Source organism: Anas acuta, chromosome 3, assembly GCF_963932015.1.
Source record: "Anas acuta chromosome 3, bAnaAcu1.1, whole genome shotgun sequence".
NCBI classification, from domain to species: domain Eukaryota; kingdom Metazoa; phylum Chordata; class Aves; order Anseriformes; family Anatidae; genus Anas; species Anas acuta.
The window spans coordinates 45,828,577-45,853,955 of record NC_088981.1 but is presented as its reverse complement, the minus strand read 5'-3'; the positions used below and the strand labels follow the sequence as shown (position 1 = coordinate 45,853,955).

The 25,379-nt window shown below is 35.1% G+C and overlaps 1 protein-coding gene across 4 annotated transcripts in view; it reads right to left on the bottom strand.

The window, feature by feature from the left end:
* PDE10A (phosphodiesterase 10A) overlaps positions 1-25,379 on the bottom strand; it is a 366,309-nt gene that overhangs the window by 102,036 nt on the left and 238,894 nt on the right. For all 4 annotated transcript variants that reach the window (XM_068676942.1, XM_068676940.1, XM_068676941.1 and 1 more), the window contains one exon: positions 6,264-6,392. In XM_068676942.1, coding sequence (XP_068533043.1) covers positions 6,264-6,392 — 129 coding nt within the window. The remainder of the gene's footprint in view (positions 1-6,263; positions 6,393-25,379) is intronic.

The window sequence follows — 25,379 nt, the reverse complement described above, 5'->3', positions numbered from 1 at the left end:
ACTACCATAAACTTTAAAGAGCATCACCTTAAAATCTGAAAGTGCATCATCAGAAAATAAATTATTTTCTTTCTATTTCAGATTACAGTTTGGTGGTTGTTTTTTTTTTTGTTGTTGTTGTTTTGTTTTTTATTTGGTTTGTTTTTAATGTTTTTATGTTGCAGCTTTCTATTTCAGTGTTAGTATTAAAGAATAGTAAAAAAAATATCTCTCTGTACATTGACTCAAAGCTTTCAAAGCAATCTGGGTCTCCAGAGAAGACCCAGAGGAACAACATTCAGGTGAGGGTTTTTATGCAGACAACTTTCTTCTGGAAGCCTACACAATTTTTGACCAAAATGATTTTAAAAAATATTAGAGTGAATGTATCCAGAGATAACTGCTTCCAGTCCTTTACCAAACAAAGCTGTACAGTGCACTAAATCTCACTGCAACCTTCGCGCACTTCTAGGACACATGGTAGATATGAAGGGGGAAAGGGTGAAAAGCAAAATGGTTGAGCTTAAGGAAGAATGGCATCAGGGCTTAGTCTGCATTCTGTACCCACACATTTGTCGTATCTGCTTCACAAGAACCAACACAGGAATGAGACACCATCAAAAAATTATGCATTTAAATGACTAATGGAGGATTCTATTTTATACCGCAGTCAGCCAGGCTGCTTATAGTAATTACATAAAAGTAGTAATGAATACACTCTGATTTATTGTATAATGATAGATTAAAAAAAAAAAAAAAAAAAAAAACTTTGAATGTTGGTAAATGCCCTTTAACTGAAACAACTGATTACACTGATTTAAGCATTTGCATCATATTAGCAAAAGCGTATCTGCTGAACAGCACATTTAACACTGACAGTAAATTAACAGATACAGGAAAGCATAAAAGTAAAAATCAACAGTTTATGAAAAAGAAAATGTATACAATTATTAAAAAGTCATTTAATGTTTCTGTTTATAAAACTTAAGTAAGAAAATGCTAAAGCTAGGTTTTCTAAAGAAGCATTATTTTGGTCACATCACACAATATTCTCTATTCTTGCTTGAACATACAGCAGTTTATGGCATAGTCACACATTACAAGGTCTGTTATTGGAAATACAATTATTAGGATGTCAATACTTTAGACTTACTATAAGACAACCAATCATGTGTTTGTTTGTTTGTTTGTTTGTTTTCAAAGTCCAGGAAAAATTATGTGATGTCTTCTTAAGGACTACACATCCTCAATGATCATTACAATAACATCACAGTAACTTTATATTAAGCAATGACTTTTGTAGTTTCTTTACATTTTTCCTTTTCTTTTTTAAACAAGTTAATTCTGAAATGTTGTGTTTCTTTAAATGCAGTAAGTCAACTGCACTTAATATACAGCAACTTATGACTATGTATAATCAATCACAGTGTACTGAATGTACCAATTTGTACAATGTTTCAATTAAAAAAAAAATGTATTCAAGAATTACATAAGAACAGCATTTGTATGGTATGAAAGCACCGTAAGTTCCCCTTATACATAGCTTTACATGTTTTTGGCAAGTGTTCTTGGATGAAAACAGTGTACAAAGTTGTTGACATGTCCAGATCCAGCAATAATTAAGCACACACCCATGTGCTTTGATGAACCAATCTCTGGAGTAGAGAGAGAAAGAAGTGGCCAAGAAAACAAAAGTACAGACCAGAAAGAAAGGTCTAGAACTAGCAGGACAAAACTTCGTGGATGTTGCTGTATGGAAACATGGGGGGGGGCGGGGGGGGGGGGGGAATGAATAGTAGACATGAGTGTAAGAAAAAAAAGCAAAGAGAAGGATATTTCAAAATGACAGCTTCCCATAGTCTTTATTTTTCTCTTCCACAAATGCGCTCCTCCCAGTAGAGATCTGGACACTCAGGCAGAAGATACAGTGCCCCAGGATGTTTTCACTTAGCCTCATGGAGAAGCCCTGTGATACTTCAGGAGTGTCTGTGAATGACACTAATCTGAAGCCACAGATTCCTATGCAATGCAGTAATTTTAGAAACCCAAATAAATTCCTGTGGAAACTTCAGTCTGCATCAGAGTTTAATGTCCTACTAAGAGAAGCAATTGTGGAGTTCATTATGTTTTTCTTACAATATGCTCATCAAAAAGATTAGAAATGTAAAATTAAGTGACACAGCACAGACAAGCAAACAAATGTGATCCTTTCTCCTTCTATATTGGAAATACTTTACTACAGTCAAATTGCAAGCATTACCAACCTTTTCTGAAACTTAACTAATTAACATATTAATCAATATGATCATTTATGAAATTTCAGGTTTTATATTTATATGATATTTACAATGTCTTCCGCATAAAGTCTGTTGGCAACAATCCCTGACCCCATTTGTCCAGAATAACACAGACTGGGCTAAGTTAAAAGGTTCCTGGGTTTATTATATTCTTCCACCACTATGAGCAAGTATTTATAATCGTCTTCATGCATGAGTTATAAAAATCCTTTTTTCACATTCTTTGACACATAATAATGTTGATAGTCACTTCTGAACTGCTAATTTGGAATCAGTGCAATAATTTGCTTTTAAAATAGTTGTAAACTATTACACTATTCTACACTTGTAAGAATTACATAATTTTTCAAAACAGCTATATCTTTGGCCTAGACGAGAACAAAAATGTTCAAAAATAAAGATTTTTTTTGATAAAATTAAGAACATCTGAATCCAAACTAGTACTCACTGCAATTGTTTTGAAACCTTAACAAAAGCGTTATCTGACAAGCGAATACCAAATTTAATCACAAACCCAACATATCTGGAATATCTTCTCTATATAGATCAACATCCAAGGAAACCATTCTAAATGTTATGATTTGTTCAGAGATGTTCAATACTCTTTTTATTTGCTGAGAAAAAGGAAAATGGGACAGAAGATGTGTCTCTTCAGCTGCCAGTATCAGTATCATTCTTTTCTTCTGTGTCTGATACCCACCACCTTAAAAACATTAGGGCCATCTGCTTAGAGAAGTGATACCTTGGCTCCCACAGAGCAAGATATGATATAGTTCTCCATGTAGAAATTAAATGTGTCAGTACAGTTTGCCCTTTTTTTCTATACAAAAAGGCCATTAACCGTATGAAAGACACCTGTTAAATTTACTATTAACATTGTAAAAAATGTTCGCCTGGATTACAATCAATGTGTTTAGGATCTTTTTATTGTTGTTGCAGTGAAGTTTTGAATAATATATTTAAGGTTGGAGTCAGTAAATATTTTTGTGAGAAATTTGTTGGAAAACTGTGGGCCTGAAACTTGCGTAATCTTACAGCTCTTATTACAGTCACCTTGTTACTTGTGCATGAATGACATGGAAGAGGACAAAAGGAAGACATGTTGTAAGTTCTGCAAGTACTATATCTAAGCATCCAGAAAAAGAAAAACTGCTTGCAGATACTCTTAAAGTCCATTGGAGAAAAAAAAATAAATCTCTTCTTACACAAACATACCTTTAAACTTTAAATTGACATCATGTAACTTAATGGTATAACTTATACCAGCACACCAGGAAAGATGGGATATACAAGCAAAGGCACTTTCTACTGTTACTACTGTGTATCTATGAAAATGTGTTTTATTTTGATGTATAAACTCCATAAAATATCCCCTGAGGCTATAGTGCATGAAGCACAGACTACAAGAAGTGGGATTCATTTGTAAACAAGCTTATTTCATAGTTAATAGGTAAACTATATCGAATCAGAATTAAAACAAAGTCCAAATCTGTTTCTTTAATCAAGACAACCTCTTACTTGTCAGTGTTGCTTAAAAATAAAATAAAAATAATACATATTTTGCATCAATTACAGTCCACTTTGTGCTCCAATTTCAGCAAATCTCCTTTGTAAGTCATGATCTGGACACACACAATTTAAAACTTGAGTGTTAGCTTATTACTAGTAGGATTGTTTGGAAATGCTGTATGCAACAATACAAGACCTGAATGTGTTTTCAGTATGCATTTCATTGGAAGAAAACAGTCATGGTCCAAAGATTTTCAGTGAACAGCCAAGCACTGGTATCAACAGTGTTCTGTCCCTGTGCTATCTGTGCGGGTTTACTACAGTAAGCTATAAATAAATAAATAAAATCTATAATCCCAGGTAAATCACCGCTTTCATGGGCCACTTTCAAGCTAGCATTTACTGTGACAGATGTCAGATTTACCTGGTGTGCTGAGATGACACAATTTATGGTGTTTTGGAATGTAAATTTTTGTTATACACTAAGTACTGCAATATTCACTGATCTTATCCCTTTTCGGTACTTTGATTAAAAAGTAAAAGCAAAAAGGAAATACATCTGAAGTAAAGGAAATACATCTGAAGTAACTAATTCAGTGAATTTCAGCCACAGAAAAATTTTAGTTCATTTAAGTCCAAATCAGACATTTCAGTTTACATTCAACGCTAATGAAATTCAGATAAATTACCCTGGCTGCAGGCCCACTGACTTCTGGCTGAGAAGCACACACAGCTGGATGCTTGTAAAGCAGGCAGCACACAATTTCTGCATATAGGTTAATGACTGTTCTGCGTCACCAACATATAAGAGTACAGACACTATGCCAAAGATCTCAAAAGAGCATTTTGCCTGCCTCGCAACTTTCTTATAAAAACAGGGTTTATTTTTCTGTCTGTATCAGATTACTTGATGCAAAAATCTGAAAGCATTTTGAAAAATCTCTGAAACAAGGGGGATAAGGGGAAAATTATAATCCTATTGTAAAGTGACTTAAGGTACATATTCACTTGAATTCATCACAGAGCTTTGCTGACACCAAAAGAATCAGTTCTCTTCTTACTTTTCACTGCCACCATTAGTTTGGTAGTAGAATTGGTACAGACATAATGCAAACTGGGTTAAAGATCCAGCAAGCAATTTTTTTTTATTTTTTTTTTCATTTTCTAGAAATGTTGCATTGTGACAAATTAATATATTTTGCTATCAGTGACATTTTCTGTGGCTACAGACTATTTTCCAAAAAGAAATCCACAGATAAGACTAATCCGTATCTGTTGCATTCTAAAAAGGAAATGCATTCAAATTATTCTTTATGACTTGGCAAGTGTAATTCTGCTTATTTTCATCTAAAATCGAACACTAAGAAAGCCACATCTGTACAACTGTCTTTACTGTAATAAATACAGACACCTTAATGATTACTGTCAGCACCAGGGAAGGTGCTTTCTATCAGGGAAGACAAAAGGCCCACTTGATAACAAATACCAAGTTGAATTTAGGTAACAAAACTATTTCTCAATGATTTTAAGTTAACAGTTTTTGGAGAATTAGTCACAAAGCAGACATTTTAAACTTTAAGAAAACAGTGGGCAAAATAACTGTTGCAGTTATTCATGTTCAAACTGTGCTAAGTTAATGGTCAATAGTTACTTTGCTTTTGTAGTTGCCTCAAAAATTTGCATGAGCATGTTCATGAACACTTTCACAGAAATGTATTTTCAGGTCTTTTCCCTTCCCCACCTTGAACAAGCTTGCAAAAAAAAAAATAAAATGAAACAAAACTAAACAACAACGACAACAAAGGAAACTTCAAGCAACTGGAATCCACTTAACAATATAGGATTCTTGAAGCTGAAATGCAGTCCAAATCATTCATTCAATTTTAGTATCAAGATCCCTGACTCAGTCTATAAATTGCATTTTAAAGAAGAAACAAGGGTCTAAATGAGGGATTATACCTAAATCCAATGAAAAAAAAAATAAAAAAAATAAAAATTCAGACTGTTTTACAATCTATGTGTCAATGTTCCTGTCTAAAACTGACTTAAATTGTGTTGCACACAGGAACTTCTGTGATAGTGCTGTGTGTTACTGAGGTTTACATTCTTCAAGTACAACATAATTTTATTCAAAACTTGCCAAATTCAGATACAAGAAGCCCATTTTATGTTCTTAAAACACACAATAATGTTACAGATACTGCACTTAGTTTGATACCAATTTTGAGTTACAAATACTAAACTGAACCTCCCAAATGAATGCCAGTACATTCCAACAAGAAATGCTTAAAGGCAGAAAAGATTTTAAAAAAAAACAAAACTCTTTTGCCTTCCAAAAAAATGGTGGAACTTATATGTAAAAATTACAACAGCCAAGTTTCTACCAAAATAGATTTCTTTTTGTAAATCTGAAAATAAGAGCTAAGCTGTTCAAAACTAAATATTAACTGCAAATAATGCAAATAATTGCAAACTTACCTTCCTGTCTGTTATTTTTCCTTTTTAGCCATTTTTCAACAGTTTCCGCACTTACACTTTCTGACACAAACTCATCCAGTACCTGGGGATGAAGAGAAAGATAGGCCTTCACTTTTTCATCTGTTAAACCTGCAAGAGAAAATATTAATCGATTATGCCATTGGTATAAAATTCCCCATGTGAAACAATATACAGATGCCAGTAACAATCCACATCCTTTTGTTTAACATGCTGATTGAATACATGCCTATTTAAATAGTTTTCCTAAAGAGAATGATAGCCAATCAAATAAAACAAGTTGCCATATAATAAACAGTAGAAGCAAAATGCATGCATGCGAGATGCTTTGTATAAAAAGTACCCTGTAGGAGTACACATAAGCATTCCCTGAGAGAAATGGACAAGAAGAAATCTGTGATATAGAACATGGATGCTGGGGCAAGTAATGAAACATCTTTTAAAGGAAACAGAAAACACAAACAGTTCCAAAAAACAGAAACATGCATCTAGTCAGCAGCAAACAACAAAGTATCCACACCCAATTTTGTTGAGCAAGGGACATGAGACTACAGCAAATGGGAAGTAAAAAGCTATTTGGGATTTTTCCTGTGAAAGCAAAAGACAATTTATCATGGTAAGGAAGGAAAAACTAACTATGGGCTCACGCTGGGTGTATCATAGCACAGAAAGAATAACACAAGCTCGTGCAAATGCTAGAGGCTTGCAGTCAAGAAATAATCTGGACTTCTGCTTTTGCCACTCTGAAATTATTTAGTTGCAAGTTATGCAAGAGAATATATCAGAGAACTGATAAAGAAACTCTCTTTAAGAAGGAGATAGAAGAAAGTGATCTGCAGCAAATTCAGTATTCTCACGGCAAGTGGCAGCAAAAGCAACCAAAACTCTATTATGCAACACCAAAACGAAGTGCAGCTTTTAAATACTGGAGTTAATTAAGTAACTTTCGAAAAATAAACCGTTTCCACATGTGTGCTTCCAATGCCTACAAATTCAGTTATCAAAATAAACATAACTGTAGATAAAAGGGCTTTTCAATATCTGCCACAAAAAAAAAATCACACCAGTACACACTTCAGAAAACAAAGCAACAGTCAAACTCTCAAATCCCTGATACAATCGTAAATAAATTACCGAATTCATAAGGTGACAATCTGATTGAACTCGCCACAGACACACCAAACAAAACCACCAGCTTCAAGGATAGGAATATGAGTGCTGAGGGTTTTCAGAGGAGAATGGGAAATGAGTGCAAATGCCCTGAGGGACTAAGGTTTGAGCTGTCCCAAAGGGAGCATACTAACTACAAAGCATTAATTAGATCCGAGGGGAAGAGGACTAACAAGTGCTGTAATGACTCTAAATACTCGTCTCGTGGTGTGTGTATATAAACATAATTGTTTCAGTACATCCAAGAAGTCACCACAGAATGCAGCCTAGGTTCAGCAGAAGAGAAAGTTCCCACCAAACAATGCTGTCCTCTTTTGGAGAGCATTAATGCTCTACGAGATCAATTTTCCAACTTTATGTTTAGTACAGTCTCAGAATGTGCTGAAAAGAGCTACAGGGTATTTAAATGCTAGTCAATGACTGTAACCTTTGAGGTCTCAGACAAATATTTACTAGGAAAACACTCATGAAGCAACACCACAGCACAAACTGTGAGCCACTGCCAGCAGAGCACTGCCCACCTGCTCCACTTGCCCTGCTGCCTGCGCTGACTTCTCTTATCCACCAGAACAGCCTACCCAGATTACCAGAGCCTCAGATATCAGTGTTCCCACTTACACACAAAATCTGCAATCTAGATCACTCAAATTAGAGAGCTAAATGAGCATCCTAATCTTCATTAGTAAAGAAGGAAGATATTCATCAGTTAGCCATCAGAAAGATAATGAAATTTATCTGCTTCTTAAGTTTGGGATGAAAAATGATCAACACAGACTTGTCACAGAATGCCAGCTAGTTCCAGGTTGTCTTTAGACTGCGAACAGATGAACACTTCTCCCTTCTATTAAGAAAAAAGGAACTGGAAAGTCTGTAAAATTAGTAATGGAAATTCAGCAAGGTTTGATTTGTCTCTGAAGTGAAAATAGCCTCTGCTTTCTAATGTGCGCAGTCTTTATTCCTTAACTTCAATGGAAACACTTGATTGAAACCTTTATGGGAAGTGTTTTTGTAATACGCCCATCAAAATCCAATGAAATGTCAATTTTGGTATGAGTTCAGTCCACATGTCATGGTTTTAATTGCTATTCCAGGTATCCTGCAACTCTAGCAAACTGAGGGTGAAAACTACATTAACCTTATATGAAGAAGCGATTCATGAAGCTGTTATAAGAAATACCACAACAATCTTTAAATTACGCTCTGTTTCACAAAAGACGCCTGTGCAGGTGTATTTTTTCAATGTCAGATTTTTAGATAGAAGCAAGCAGAATAGGATTTAAAACCAGACATAGAGGTGTTTTGTTTTTTTTTTTTTTTTTTTTTTTTTGTTTGTTTTTTGTTTGTTTGTTTTTAAATATACTACTAATAATTTAAATCTACTTTCTACATACAACAGATTTATTGATCCTCCCAATCTTTAGCCTAGTTTGTTGAAAAATACTTGCTACAGCCATACAAAAAAAAAAAAAAAAGAAAGAAATACATGGCAAACAAAAGAGTAGTAAGACATTCTAACTTCACATGTAACTTCACAAATTATTACATTAAGAACATGCAACATTAATAGAAAATAATCCTTTAAAAGCAACTCAAACATTTTGTACACTTGTATATACTTTAAGGAAAAAGACTGTCATAAGAAGCTTGAGTACAAGAGTACAGCTGTGCACAAACAGTCATTTTATGGCATATATACCATACATTGTAATATATACATAAGAATAAGATTTAGATTTTTACATAACAATATGCATATGGTAAATGATTGACACATTTGCTCTCCATTTACAAGTTCCTGAAAACTTCTGGTACACAGATTTTTGTTAAATATTGTCAACCTCTCTATTGAACTTTTATAGTCTTTTAATCCTGAAATATGCAAAAAAAAAAAATTAAGAATAGGGTCAACTATTAATAATATTTGAATGAACGTGACAATGCTACTAACACCCAAATTTATGAACTAGCAGTCTATCATGGGTATTATTTACGGAAATGAAACAAACAAACAAACCTACAAGATAATGCTACTTACTCATTTTTCTATTAGCAAGGTAAAGTATTGATCTTAAAGACTTTGGGTAGTAAACTTTTCTCCATCCATTCACATTAGAAACGTTTAACTACTACTCCGTTCTTCCTCCCTTACCCAAAACTACTTTTGGACTAGTAGACATGGATTACTGTGTCTGCTACTTCCACAGTGCTCCATAGACTCCAGGGATGCCTTCTCTTGTTTGGAAAGGACCACAAAGTATACACAACAGTATCGAATCAATAAAATAGATAAATAAATATGTAGAATAAAATAAAATAAGAATTAAATAAAAAGGTAGTAACAAATTCATACTTATGTGATCAAGCAACCCAATAAAAGCTCACTTCTTTTCATGCAGCCCCTGAATGTCTCTCCTCTTGTATCTGGTGAAAAAGCTAAGACCCATAACCCTTGTTTCCTTCCAGACCCTAGTTCATCATACGTTATTTTTGCCAGAAGCACCATTCTCCTTTCCTGGAAATGAATTTTTCCTCTGAGAGTGCTCTGGTAGTATAACAAGGACCATCATTCCAGAGGGTAGAGTTCTGGCCAACAGCTTAGGATGTATCTGTTCAGAAAACACAGAATGACTGGAGTGACCTTATTTTGTCTGGGAATAAAAGGATGAATCTAACATTATGGTTGAGTATCCTTTTTTTTTTTTTTTCTTTTCTATCTGCACATCTGAGCATCCACTTGTTGCATCTATACTTCAGAGTCTGCCTTCCTGATTCATCTTGTTTAATTAAACACACACACATGCACCAAACAACCTCTTGTGTGCTTATTTTTAAGTGAAAAACCCATCTTTCAATGCTGTTATCTTTTTTTGTCACATCTTTCTAATGCCTGGTTTTATGCACACGTTAGCTATTTGTTCTGTATTTATGATAGAACAATGAAAATTATAATAAAAGTATAACACAAAAGGATACATGAGTGTCAGATAAGCACACCCTTATTTCATTTCCCTCAGAAAAAATTACAGGCAAAGGAACTGCTCCACTAGGCCTATGCGCGCACCAGGTCAGCGGCTCCCAGCTTCCTGACCAGCATGTTTGTTTAGGTTCTCTTTGCAGATCTCAATTTGAAATGTTCTTTTTGGCCATGCCATCAAAGCTTAAAAAGCTAATGCATATGCATGGCAAACATTAAATCAAGGCTTGCTTGGTTTTGTTCTATCCATTTCTTTGTTACCCTTGTCTGAACAGTAAGTGGAAAGACAGACTTCCTATAAATGACAGGTTTTATGCAAGTTTTTCACTTTATTGTGCTTTTCAGCTATTGTGCTCATTCAGTATAATTTGTTTATTTCAGGGCGTGTTGAACTTAAAGTTGCAAAGCTCTATAACGAGCAGAGGGCAGAAACAGCCTGCAGAGGCAATTCCTTGACCAGTGAAAAGCATTTTCACTGCCAAGGGACAGTATTATCTGGCAGTACGCTCATTCTGCGATGTTAGGAGTGGGAAGGCAGAATCAAATGACAGAAAAGAAAGAAAACAATTATGTTTACCTCAAGATTTCTATAAACTGATGCATCTTGGTCTGATGTTTTGGTGTACTCCACAAAATAGTCATGTACCTATTTTCACACTTTGCCTATGCGGTCTATCTAATTTGACACAGCTCATGCCAGACTATCAAAGTTTTGGTTTTAAAATTTGTTTTCTTTTAAAGAGCTCCTTGATCTTCAATGGAGCATGTAAAAGAGTGTTTTGTTTTACTTTCCTTCAGAGGCTAGGTTAAATGGTTTCTTTTTCTCTGAACTTAATGTCAGAAATGCATGCAGTTGAAGACAGAATTATGGATTGATTTTTCCCCTTTCTTGTCTTCGTAAACTAACTGCAATATTGCTTCTGAACACCACAGTCTGGTAATTTCATCAGAAAATAGTCTGGTTAAATAACTATCACAATCATTTGACTTTCTATCTCTTCATTAGCCCTGCAACCGTTACTTAAAAACATGTTCCATTTCACTAAGTAAAATGAATAAATAAAACCTTTATCTGAAGATCATTTAGCAAGGTTAGTAGAGTTATTTAAAGAGAAATCGTTTTTTTTCATGTAGATTCTTTACTGCTACAAGAAAAGCTATTTTCATTTATTTCAACAGTGTACCAAAATTAAGTAATTGGGGCTTCAAAAGCATAACTAGAACTTGGATTATTTTGCAAGTACTTCTACTAAAAGCCAAATGATAAGAATACCTCAGCACCACCAAAAACTACCAGTATATCTGCATTTATATGTTCTAAATGTCATACAAAGCTGGAGTAAATATTGCAGATTGCTTGATTTTCTGGTTACCTGGATCTCAAGCCTTGTCATCTACCAGTAATGCTTACATTTTATTAACTCCATCATTTCATTAGTGATAATGTCAGGCACAACCTAAAAGAGCTCAGCTGAATTCACACTACAATTTCCAACTATTCAGTGGGAGATCAGTTTCATAAGTCATAAACAAAATCTGTAGTACTGAAAAGAAAGAAGAAGAAAAAGCTTAATGCTAATTATAATAACAGAAAATTAGGAAATGTCTATTGCAGCTGGGCGTGCTATGCAAGGGCATTGTTTTACTGTAAGATTAGTGGGTCTTCAGCTCAATGAAACTGCTTTCAAAACTGCTATCCAAAGTAAGATTTAAGATTTACTCTTTTATACTAATTTGGAAATATCAGCAAAAATATGTACGCATATCCTTTTCCAATTAAAAACAAAACAAAACAAAGATATGGATAAGGCTCAAAGATTCACAAATCTACCAACCTCATTACATCTGTGAACATTTCTAACGTAAAGATGGCCTTCCATAGTAGCAAACTAAATTCAACACCACACCCACTGTGACAGTGGGCAAATACATTAGTCATGATGCTCTCTGCAGCAGTTTGCACACCACTTTGAAAATTAGTGTTTTTTACTGAAAGCAGAGTGTTGACCAGAATACTGACATTGACTTCCTTCTTTTCAAGATCTGAACCATGTATATCCATACCTACCTGATGAAATCAGGCATTGGATATTCTCAAAAAGAACTTAGGGTCAATATTCCATAAGGAGTCCAGAACCTTTAAAAAGAGAACAAAACCCTCTACGACTACAGAATTAAAAGAATTGGTAGTGACACAGTAACTTTTGAAGAAGACTGAAGCGAATGAAGACTGTTTCCAAATCAAATGTATATTTGTATGACCAATAAAACAATGAAGCATAACAGAGGACCCAGCTGATGGAATAGGAAGATTCATGTAATAAATCTATTCATATTTTCCCTGTTAATTACCACAGTACTCATAATTTTTGTGTTAGGGTTTAAGAGAGACAGGAACTGTAAAAACAGTCTTACATCTTGCACTCCTTTTAAGATGCAACTATTTGGAAAATAACTGGATATCAACACTTTTAAAAAAAAAAAAAAAAGGAAAAAAAAAAAGAAAAAATAGTAAGACTCACTATTAATTAAAAGAGCTTTTTGAGCAGGTGCAACAATGTACACCTAACTTGGCATCATAGAAACTCACTTTACAGGCTTAAACACTGATGGTTCTCAAAGGCAATGTTATAGGCTTATCTACACCAATAAACAGAATATGTCTAGGGTTGTTCACTCACCTCAAACCAACTGGCTTAGAACTTCCTAGATCCATATTAGTAAACTCTCTTGACCTCCAATAATGACTATGAGGGAAAAATGAAATGTGAACACATGCAAACTGCCTGCAGGAAACCATCCCTGGCCAGGCCCTCCTCCAGAGCAATACTTGGGAACAGTCCGGGCTATCACTGTTCAGCTTTGGCCAACTCACTGCTAAGAAACTCTTCTATCCATTCAACAGCACAGACCAAAAATTCTGGTACATAAAAATGTTCCTTTGAATTGTTTGTTTACAATCCCAGATATAGCATAGCTGGATTCCAAAAGAAACAAGATGTTCTCAAAACCTCAAGTAACAGTAATTACTCCTTGCCTTTGAGCCAGTCTCCAACAGCCTTTCGTTAAATAATAATAATAAAAACAACAATAATAATAATGCAACCAGAAAATAACCTGAAAATCATATTTCTGTTTTCTGCTTCCTTTTTTTTTTTTCTTCTTTTTCTGTGCAAAATATCTAAAATATTCCTTAGCTATTAGATAACCTGTGTGGTACTGAGTTGATTAAAGCCTCTAGTCTCCAACACTGAATCCATGTTGTATTGCACCCTCCTCTGAGAATAGCTTCACTGAGCTCAGTGTAAAGCAGAAACAACTGCGAATGAGCTGAAAAAATTGAAGCCTAGAGCTATGTTTCAAAATCTGCTCCATTTAGCAGCATGAGTCAGTCACATCATTAGCAATTTCTGAATTTTTTTCATTAGCACTGTGATATTTGGCCTTTTTCTAAAGCCACTACCTTAATCAAATCCCATGATTAGGCAAAAATTTTAGTTTTCACCTGAAGTTTCTGGTCCTGCTTATAGAGGAAAACTTGAGAACAGCAAGCCTTAAGAAACAAAACAAAAAGGCAAATAAAAAGATGGCAGGTTGGGGGGACATGGAGAGACAGAAAAGAATGGATAAGAATTGTTGAGCTGAGTGAATAATAATTATCAGGGCTCAACATTTTACCTTACAATCGCTATGCTTATAAAGATGGCAATCACTGCTTTCCTCAAACACTTTGCGACACTGTCTGATGGATATGGCAGACTTTTCACACAGTTAGACAGGACACAGTGTTTTGAAAACCCATTGTGAGGGTATAGATTATTTAATAGGAGAAATCAAATTGATTTTAAGCATACAATGCTTTTATTAATAAAGATGGAAGGGAAAACTTTACTTTTTTAATCTGTAACTAACTTTTTTCTCAATGAGACATTGGGTTATTTGTTTTTAAAATGTCTCTGCAATCAGAGGGGTCACAGAGTCACAGAAAAAATGAGCAAAGTCATAATGTCTGCATATAAGTAATAAGATACTGTGCCACACAAAATCTGCAAGCCAAAAAAAAAAATAAAAAATACAGGCAAACAAAAAACACAACAAACACTTTTCAGATAAGGTAATACCATATCTGAGACAGAAAACAGCCTTACCTCAAATACATTTTAAAATAAGCCCTAAAAATATCTGAAAATAATACAGGAAAAGTCAAGTTGAACACAACTTTGCCTCTGCAACCTCCATAGTTTAAAGCACTCATGTGCCATCACTTTCTAACACAAAGATCACCTCTCCATATCTTTCTAACCAAACCGAATAAATGATATTTGTAGTCATTCTCCAAAGCATTCAAGGCATGTGTGTACATTGCCTCATTTGGATTAAGCATTAATCCCATTAAATCAATCCCTCCTTTGTTCAAAGCATCAGGATTCAAAACCACAGGCACAGTCAGTTTTAGAATATCCTTTTCAAGTCAGACTTTTTATCTTAATCCATTTAAGTATACAGGAACGTAATGCAACCAAGTGCCCAAACTCTGTGAAACCTGACATTACTGGTCTGGCAAAAAAGGTACAGTCACCAACTGTAAGCAATCAGCATGCCCAAACCCCTTTTTCATTTTTCTTGTCTTGAAAATTTAATTCACATTTAAACTTAGCTGTGAACAGCTCCATTCAAGTTTTTTGCCCCTCGTTCTCCAGCTCAGCTTGCATTGCTATGGGAAAAAGAGTACACAGTTCCTTCATTCAATACTTGAAAAAACTCTGTTAGCAGCAAAAAACAATAATAATGCAGTACATAATACCACAAAATTGAAGATCTGGGTATTTGTAATAGGCACACATTTGTTTCACTTCATGAAATCTATCATTAAACATTTTAAATCTTCATATAGATATGAAGAGTTAATTTTGCCAGCCTCAAATCACTGTATCAAATTGCAAGCTCTGTATCCATTTAGATCACATTTCTGTCCTCAATCAGATGCAGTCACTTGTGCAGAGGCATACGGCAGGCAGCAGCACGCTGTATAATGTTTCAGTCAGGAGACCAGCAGTCCTGCTTAAGCTTTAGAGAGAGAAAACAAAGACCAGAGCAGCCAACTGAAGCTAGAGTTCTTCTATAATGAACGCATATCAATAATCACTTTATCTGGTACACTGTAATTCAAATCCCTTAGTCCTGATGAAAAAAGCCATGGATGTGTCTATGCATCTGAATGCAGCAGATGCCGAGCTATGCATGGACATACACGCCTTTAGCTTCTACCAGCTTCCACAGTGGTTGCTCATTAGGCCATTTCCAGATAAGATCTGCACCTTGAAAGATTGAGCCCTAGAATCGGATTGGGACTCAGCTGGTTATGTCTTCCAAAATCCAGAGCTCAAGAACCACAAACTACTGGCAGCTCTGAGCACTGATTCACAGAACTAAGGTGAAAAGCAAAAAGCCACCTGAGTGTTTATATAATCATTTTTCATTAGCTAGAGTTAAAAAGCCTATAATCTTTCCATGGGAATTATACATAGGTTTAATGAGGTGAATAAGTGTTCCTAATTTGAATAACCATTTTTCACAGGGTATCAATACACACTCCAAATTGTACAAATGGCATAATGCTGCAGAGCACAATGTTACACTGTGATACCATCCATTACCTGGATGTATGGGGCTTGTTAAAAATCAGAATATTACTTTCTTGGTTTGAGAGCAGTTTCTCCACAACTCTAATTAGCACTTTGGAATAACTGAGAGATCTGCAACAAGCTTTATTCTCCTTCCAGGTGCATGATGGGATGAAATTTTAGGATTTAATTAACACTCTCCAAAAGCTAACAAAATGAATATAGACTTGCTTTAGGAGTTGCAAATTGTAATTGAATTAATTTCAAATCTTTGCTTGAGGAAAATGCTATATATCATCTTAAGGTTACTGATAAAAAATAATTATCAACATACTTAAAAATAAAGCATCACCATGAAGTAAACAAAAAAGATATTTATAGACTGATAATGAACATCTCTGTATGATTTATAATTAATTGCTCATATTTATTCTCTTCTCCAACACACAAAGCCAAGGTATCTTGTCTCCTACCCAAAATACACCTGACCAGTAAGACTCAAATTAACAGTGATAAGTGCCAAAGTACGACTCATTCCTAACTCAATATGAAAAATGTCAGGTCATTCACAACTACCTACTACTCACCTACCTTATCTCAGGAAAGATTATATACAGCTGTGATTTAGACTGCTTATAATTATACATAGTAAGAATACCTTAACTTTTCCCTTGAGTACAGGTGTTGGGACAAAGTCCTTAATTTATGACTTTTCCAGTAATATTTTCTGGCTGATGCAATACCTTCCTCCCACCTGACACCTGATCCTGAAATAGCCCCATATTCGAGTAAACTCTTCTGTCTCAGAAATAGCCCCATTGTCTTTACTACCAAAATTTTACAGCTGATTTTTTTTTCTTCAAATGAACTCCCACAGATAAAGTTCTGTAAATCATTTATAATATCAACTCATAATACTCTTAACTAAAATGCTACTTAACTTAGTGCACAGACAAGATCCAGCATGATGAAACCTCCTCCGAAGGATACTACATATATGCCAAGTCTCACTCATTTATTTCACTAAATAAGATACAGAGAACGTACTTCCTCTTCTTGAAAGGATCATCCTACTTAGTCTTAACACTTACATTAGTAGACCTGTTGGGACAGTTTCGCAAGGCACAGGACCCTTAAGTAAAAACTACACAGTCAGGTAATGAGGTACATGCCAATGAGACCAGATACACGAGTGTTCTCTATTTTGGCACTACTAGGACTATATCTGCAGCAGCATAGATCAGGATATGTCTTTCTTTTTAATTCTCCCCAACCTTACCATCTGAGGAGGTTCAAATAAAAATACAGTCAACATTCTTTACAAACTGGGAAGATACAAAATCCAGAGAAAGCAATCACTTTTAGTGTGACAGTTTTTAGTTTATTTTTAGATAGTATCTTTTGAGAAAGAAACCTAGCACAACTGCATCCGCAAAGGTTTGGTCTGGTTCGTGAGAAGTGAGGTCACCCAAAATAAACCATACCAGTCCAACTAAGGCATTTTTAAAAACATAACATCTAAAATAAAATTTAACTTTAATAAATATTAACTTAGTAACTTTATTAACTTTAAATAAATTTAATTAATTTAAAATTAATTTTTTGCCTTCCTGATTAACACAAAATGTGTAATCCGTTAGTTTACATTCAGCACAATAATTTGAAGTCTTAAGTGGTGAATACCTTTTAAAAAGAGATCTAATTTTAAATTAATATATATATATATATTCAAGCTGTAAAAGAGTTTAGCATGTTTCCCAGATAATCTCTTCAGGTTTGTAATGATGGCTGTACCCATTTTCTAATTCCGGCATCAACTTTTCTTATTTCAACTTCTATCCGTTTGTTTTTTTGTTGTGGTTGGTTGTTTATATTTTGGCTATTAGCTTAAAAGTGTTTTCATCATTAGATGCATAATGAAAAAGTGTTTTCATCATGTCTTTGCAAAGGTACTGCTAGTCTGAATGAGTAATACCTATCATTTTTACAAAGCGAAACAGGCTCCCTTTTCTAAATTATAATATTTAGAGCATTTCACAATTCTGAAGTGGTTTAACTCCAACTATTCACATACACTATCTCACAGTAGCTTCTGGAAAGTCTCTAAACTAATTCAAGCACCTTGATCAAATTTCAATATTTGAAAAAAGAATGCAAGTTTTAAAAATAAAAACGTCTGTAAGTCTCAAAAAAAAACAACTTTTGTGACAGAGATTCTAATTTTACCACTTGAATGTTAAAGACTACAAGACAGTCTCCCCTGATCCCCACCAGAAGTGATGCAACTTCAACTGACATTAAAAATTAAAGCAAACGTATTAAATTCTTGTCTAGGGAAAAGAAAGCACACCTTCAGGCTTAAGTATTAGAAGTTAAGCACTGACAATATCCAACTGTCAGAAAATAAAAAATAAATAAAACGTTACAAACTCCAATTTATATAAAACACAATAAAGGAAAAGCAATATTTTCCTTTTCTACCACCCCTTATTTTTTCAGCTGAATAAATAAACCGAAAAGATTATTTTTCAGGGGTGATAGCTCTGCTGATTTTTATGGTGATGGATATATTGATAGCTCCACATTAGTAAACTATGGCCTAGGAAAAGCGGTGTAATTTCAGATATTTAAATGAATATGCTACTGAAGTAAAAAAGGCTTGAAGTGATAATTAAATACTGTGTTACATATGCTTTTACATTAGACACAAGGACATATTGTGCAACCCTTGCTTGCATTGGTGAATACTTACTTATAGGAGTATTCTTACTGACGTCAATGAGACTACTTATGTGCGCAAGAGCTCACTAACACGTAGAGTTGTGCAACAGAGCTCCAAACATGTTTCATTCCACACATTGTTGCAAGCTTTTTTCCTCGACCACAAGTTTTTGACTAATAATGTTAATAATGTTATTTCATTAATGTTGTTCAGAAAAGCATGTGAGAACATACAACTTGCTCAGTGGTATCTGACATCACCGAGTATTTCAGTTAAACACCAAATCAGAGCCACACAAGAATCACAGAAGCACCAAGGCTGGCAGGCACCTCTAGAGATTGCCTAAGCCACCCCCCTGCTCAAGCACAGTCAGCTACAGCATTTTGCCCAGGGCCACAACCAGATGGGTTTTGAATGGATGAAATGAACGAAGAGTCTCCAAGGACAAAGGTTCCATGACTTCTTTGGGCAGCCTGTGCTGGGACTTGGTCACCCTCACACTGAAAAGAGTGTTTTCCTGTGTTCAGATGCAATTACCTGTGTTTCAATTTGTACCAGCTGCCTCTCGTCCTATCACTGGGCACCACTGAAAACAGCCTGCCTCTGTGTGTTTCAGTTTCCACCACAGCTGTTTATGCACATGGATAAGATCCCCCTGATTCTTCCCAAGGCTGACCAGTCCCAGTCCCAACCATCCTCATGGGCCTTCATTATGTCCCCTAGTGTGTTCATGACTCTCTTGTACAGAGGAGCCCAGATGTGTCTCAGCAGAGCTGAGTAGAAGAGAAGGATCACCTCCCCTGACCGGCTTGCAATGCTCTTCCTAAGCCCAAGGACGCTGTTGTTGGCCTTTTTTGCTGGAAGGACACACTGCTTATTCAGCTTCAAAAGAAATTACTTCAGAACAGCCAGCTAGGAATTACAGGATCCAGTCCTTCAGAGATTCCTGCTTCCTAGCAGGTGAAATAAATGGAATTACCATCTACTGACTTGGATGTTAACATGGCAGAACAAAAAACAACATGTGGAGTTGGCTGCTTTTCCAGAAGCTTCCACTCTACAACCTTCTACTCAGAACTCATCTAACAAAACATCTTCTATTAATAATGTTTCAGATAATAATTCAAGTGATCTATTTGTTACTGCTTTAACATTCTCCTGTGGCAGTCGTAGTAAAATAAAGTTGCACTTTTTCAATTAGGTGCCTAGTTTTTATTATGAAGCTTAAGAAAATACCAAAGAATTCAAGGCTAGTTTCAGAAATTAAAAATGAGCAGCTGCATCTTTTCCCTGTCCTCCTCCCCGTCATCATCTCCCCACCCTCTTTTGTTTGTTTTGGAGACAGTGTAACTCACTACAACATGTTCACCTCCAAAAATCAGCCTTAGAAGAAAAATAAAAAAATAAAAATAAAAAAAATCAACAGAGCAGAAGTGAAAGGAAAACAGAAGAGATGGGAACTACGAACTTGTGAGAACTTGAGGACTCAAATAACAACAACAACAAAAAAGGCTCTTCAGGCATCCTGTGAATGCAGGAAAATAAAATGCTCTGCATTGCACCTTTGCTATAATGAGTTACATAAACGCTTTTCACAGGCAAGGATAACAAAGTACTCATTGAGGAAAAAAAATCATTTCACATTTCAGTATAACTCAGCTTTGTAATAACTTGATTTTACCTAAAGACTACTTAGATGTGACCATCTCCTACATTCAGAAAATACTTTAAAACTATAAAGATGCCCATATAAGACAGTCTAATACAGGAAATTAAGGTACTTTTCAACAGTACTGAGCATAAATTTTCACTTTAGTGTGTTAAGGTGCTGGGAACTGTGATTCAGATTTCTGCCTGGCATGCTAACCATCTCTAAGTCTTCTTCTTAGACTGTAATGGCCCATTACAGTATCATATAATGATAGAAATTCTAAAAATAAAGCTGAAAACCACATTGATAACATAAACAGATTGATCTGCTGTCAAAACCATCCAGTTTTGATGTGTTTTTTTTTGATGGCTGTGTCATAAGATATCCAATAAGTGAAGTAAACAAAAATAAAACAATTTCAAAAATTGTTATTAGACAAATTAAAGAGGTTTAGCAAATTGGTAGCTTTTCAACTTTTTCAACTCTTTCATATAACTCTGGGAAGGCATTCAACTTCTGTAGGCTTGAGAATATAAATTTCTGTACAATACAGTTTACCTGACAATGGCATGAAGGATCTGGAGAAAAAGTCAGTACACCCAGATAACTAAAAAGTGCCTCTGTGTTGTGCTGCAGGAAAAATGGCATCATGAGTTCTTTCAAGGATATTGCATCAAAGATAAAAAGCAGTCATAGACAACAATATGTTCCTGTTTCTCCTTTAGCACCACTGATGCATTACTTTACAGAATAACAGCTTAGTTATTTTGGTGAGCAGCAGTTTTGCGTACTTAATAGCAGTGGCACTTTGCTGCACATGTTCCTTTGTTAGTTAACAAACACACCAGACATTTATACTCACACAAAGCCCCCAGCCTGGCTTTCCAGTAAACAAGCAATCCCGTAATGCTTATGTTCAAATGACAGTGATATACATACTGTAATTTGTAAGATATTCAAAATATACAAATATTAAAGTCAGTAAATACACAAAGGATTTTAATAAACTGAGTGTACTCAGCATGGCAACAGCCGATGAAATCTTAATCTGCATGAGGTTTTAATTGTGAGGGGCTAGAGAGTAGCAAAAGGAATGAAGGCAAGCAAATTGTGATAGACGGGCTCTAGAGGATATTGAAACAGGTTACAGTGTGCCATCTGCGACCACTCTTTCATACTGGCAAAACAGGCAAAGTAAAGTTGGGAGAAAGCACAAGGAAAAGATGGAAGTAAATTTCAGGGGCATGAGGATGAACACGGATCGGACTTTATGTAGAAGGTATGGGCATGAAGCTCTCTGTGGGTAACTAGCATAAATGACTGGAAAAAAAAAAAAAAAAAAAAGAATTTAAACAGGTCAAAAAGAGGGGAAAAAAAGTTAAACTTTTTTGCCACAGTCAAGTTATCCTATCCACCTGCATGATTAATGTTGGCACGAAAAGTAGCTAGTGGACATAAACAACCAGGGTTGGGGAAGGCACATTCTCTTCCTAAAGAACCAGTGTCCAGCTACACTGCTTTGCAGCCATTGTGAAATTACAGCCTAAAACACAGAAAAATGAAAGTGTGCCAGTTGGCAGGCCAGGCAGCTACACTTTAACTTGCAAATATGCCACATAGAGAAAATACCTTCAATACAATAAACAAGTAACTGGCATCACAAATCATTTTACAGGGTATGAGTAAAAAAGCCAAAGATTACTAGATCTCTCTTTACAAAGGAGAGTTGTCCTAACCTTGAAAGTCTCATTTGAAGGTTCAGTACATGATCCCTCTTCTATAAACATAAGGAGCAATAGTTTTAAAAATCTGAGGCAAACTGCAAGGAATTGTCTTTAAAACCTTGGAAACCTCTCCAGGCACCTGCAATGCAAGAACAAGATGACCATGAAAGTATCTTTAAAAACACCTGATTTAAAAGGACCATTTACAAGTGAGAGAGCAAAGTTTTCAACTACTGGTCAGCGATAACTATCTTTAAGCTCTTTAGAAAATGTGGTTTTCCAATGACAACATAGCTACGTTTGAGATTTTAGCTTATGAAAGCTATTATGCTTCCACCTCCTTTTCTGATTTTCTGGAAAGACAACTCCATTACTCCATACACTGTGAAATCCTGGGACATAGGGAGGTTGGATTTTATTTTTGAGGTGGTCTGCAGGCAAAGGGATACATCTCTCTTATATAAATTTCTATACCTTCTTCTCGTAGCTTGTACTATTCCTTTCCTATGATCACTTAAAACTCATCTAACATCTAATTACCATCAAATGGGGCAGTGCTGCTTAATCTTCCAGGACCAACTGCATATTCCAGATGGTTTCTTGTATTTTCACAAACTTGTGAATAATTATGTAGTGAACTGCATGGAAAACGCATCCGTCTGAAAACTGATGTGACGAAAAAGTTTGATTTCAGCAGATCTCTTCACTGGGAATGAAAAGAGTAGTGAGGACATGTCATGTGCTGTCAACCTATCTTTGTGTTACTTATTTTATATTATTCTGTTCTCAAAGTCCAACACAAGTAATATTAGAATATATAACTAAAATAACCTTTTTTTTTTTAACCACTGTCCATTAAAAGATTTAATTAGAATTAAAGACAGACCAGAGTCCTTCATACTAGCAATCTTCAATTCTAAAATAATCCAGAGCTGTATGTGAATTTCTAGTGCCACACTCAGTGCTTCCAAATACATAATGTTCACTTCTCTCTTCTCAAGAAAGGTATTTTTTTACCAGTGTTTTCAGAATATACAAAACACTTACTAAGAAAGAACTTACTTGCTTTCAGACAAAAAAAAAATAATAAAAGTTGAATGTTTTTCAACATCAACTACCTAGTCGAGGTAGTCAAAAAAGCATAATTTTTTGTAACCCTTTTACTTTAAGAAAGTTAGCAGATATTTTATCTCGTTGGAGCTCTCCAGCTAACATCAAGTTTATCTTGAATTTAAAGCAGAATATAAACCTTCTCGTCAGCAACAAACATAGCTGATACTTTCCAAGCTTACAATTGCCATGAATGGAGAATGAAATGCCTGGGTTTTGGTATTATTATTATTTTATTTTATTTAATGCTAGATGATAATTTTACATCAGTACAAACTCAAAACATCTTCTTTGAAAATCTGTTCATAGGCATTTTGTGCAATTTTTTCACAGCGTAAAACAAATCAGTTAACGTTAAAAGTACTCCCTATAATAATATATCAAGTTTCAACTGAGCAAAACAGTAACCCTAAGCCAGTAGCATGATATCCTTGCATTTCTCTGATGTGGCATGAAATGACTGAATTTAAAACATAATTTAGTAGATTCATGGCCAATGTGGCATTAATTCAAGTTATCAAAAATACTACAAAGTAATCTACTAGATGACTACTTTGTGGTCATCTTTAGTTTAAAAGCAAAAACAAACAAAAAAACACGCCAAATGCAAACCACCCATCCCAAAACCAAGAAAATCCATTGCAAGAAATCACCTGTTAAGAGATTCTTTGAGAGACATCTAGGAACTTATTTACAGAGGACAAGCATTTCTCCCAATATCGAAAGCAGGAAAGCAATTTTATTCTACAATATTAAGAAAAAACATGTTTGAGCGTTGCTCTTCCACATGCTCAGGGCACACAAACACTAACGCTTCTAATAGCAGTTCATCTCAGCTTCCTCTAAATCAAAGGAACAACACTTGAGAAATTTCCAAGGGACACTATTGCCTGCTTTTATGGTTCTAAGACAAGAGGGTTGTAAAGGGATGCCTAAACACCTAAGACCGCATGAAACAACAATTATGCTCTCTATATAGATAAAATTGAATCATATAATAGAACGACTTGGGTTGGAAGGGAACTTAAATAATCACCTAGTGCCAACACCCCTGCCATGGCTGGCTGTCCCAGATCAACTCCTTGTCTTGCATGTGCCTTGACGTTACTTCCAGTAGGATCTGTTCCATGATCTTCCCAGGCACAGAGGTGAGACTCACCGGTCTGTAGTTCCCAGGTCTCCTTTCTTACCCTTACTTGCAGTAAGCAGCCATGCCCCAGCACAGTGACCACAGCACTCAACTGGCAGCTTCGTTCTCCTGAAACTACTTCTGGTTTTCAAATAGAGATTTTCTACTGTAAAATTTATATAAAAAAATATAACAACTTGGAGTATTTTTTTTGTTTTTGTTTTTCTCTTTTATGTATGCCTCCTAGAGCATCTGAGATCCATGCTTCACACACACACACCTTTTATATTGAGCCTTTATTTCAACGTGTACGAAGAAGAGGTACTGAACTGCTGTATCAGTTAAGGACTACACTTCCCACTTTCCTACTAGAAATGTAACGCTCATCCTGGAAAGATATTCTGCAATTAAAATAAACATTTCAAAACCAGTGATAAAATATTACTACTTTGCTCAGGATCTAGTGCTCAATCTCACCCTCTCCTCCTGCTCCAGTACCTCATGAAAAATAAATAAATAAATAAAATCCAACATTTCACTATATGAGGACATTATTACTAGGAAGTTACTGTATAGACATCTAGTGTGCAGACATGCCACACACACACACACACACACACACACACTGCAACAACTGCTCCCTTGATGGAGTTTTAAAGAAACTGATAGAATCCTACCAAGGATTTTGCCCCCATTAGAAGGGTATATAGTTATTGCCAAACTAACATACCATTTAATAATTTTATACATTTATCTGCTTATTCTATTATAAAAATGCATAAAGATTATTTTATTTTATCAAGTAAAAATATTAACAGAAAAATTACAATTAATATAATTCAGTACATAAGCATGGCATATGTACCTGTCTTGCCATTTAAAGGAAAAAAAATAAAAAATATAAAAATTGAAATATTGTTGGACAGTGTGATGATTAAATCAGGACGAGTGAAAGAACAATCAGAGCTATGTTTATTCACATTAAGATAACAGA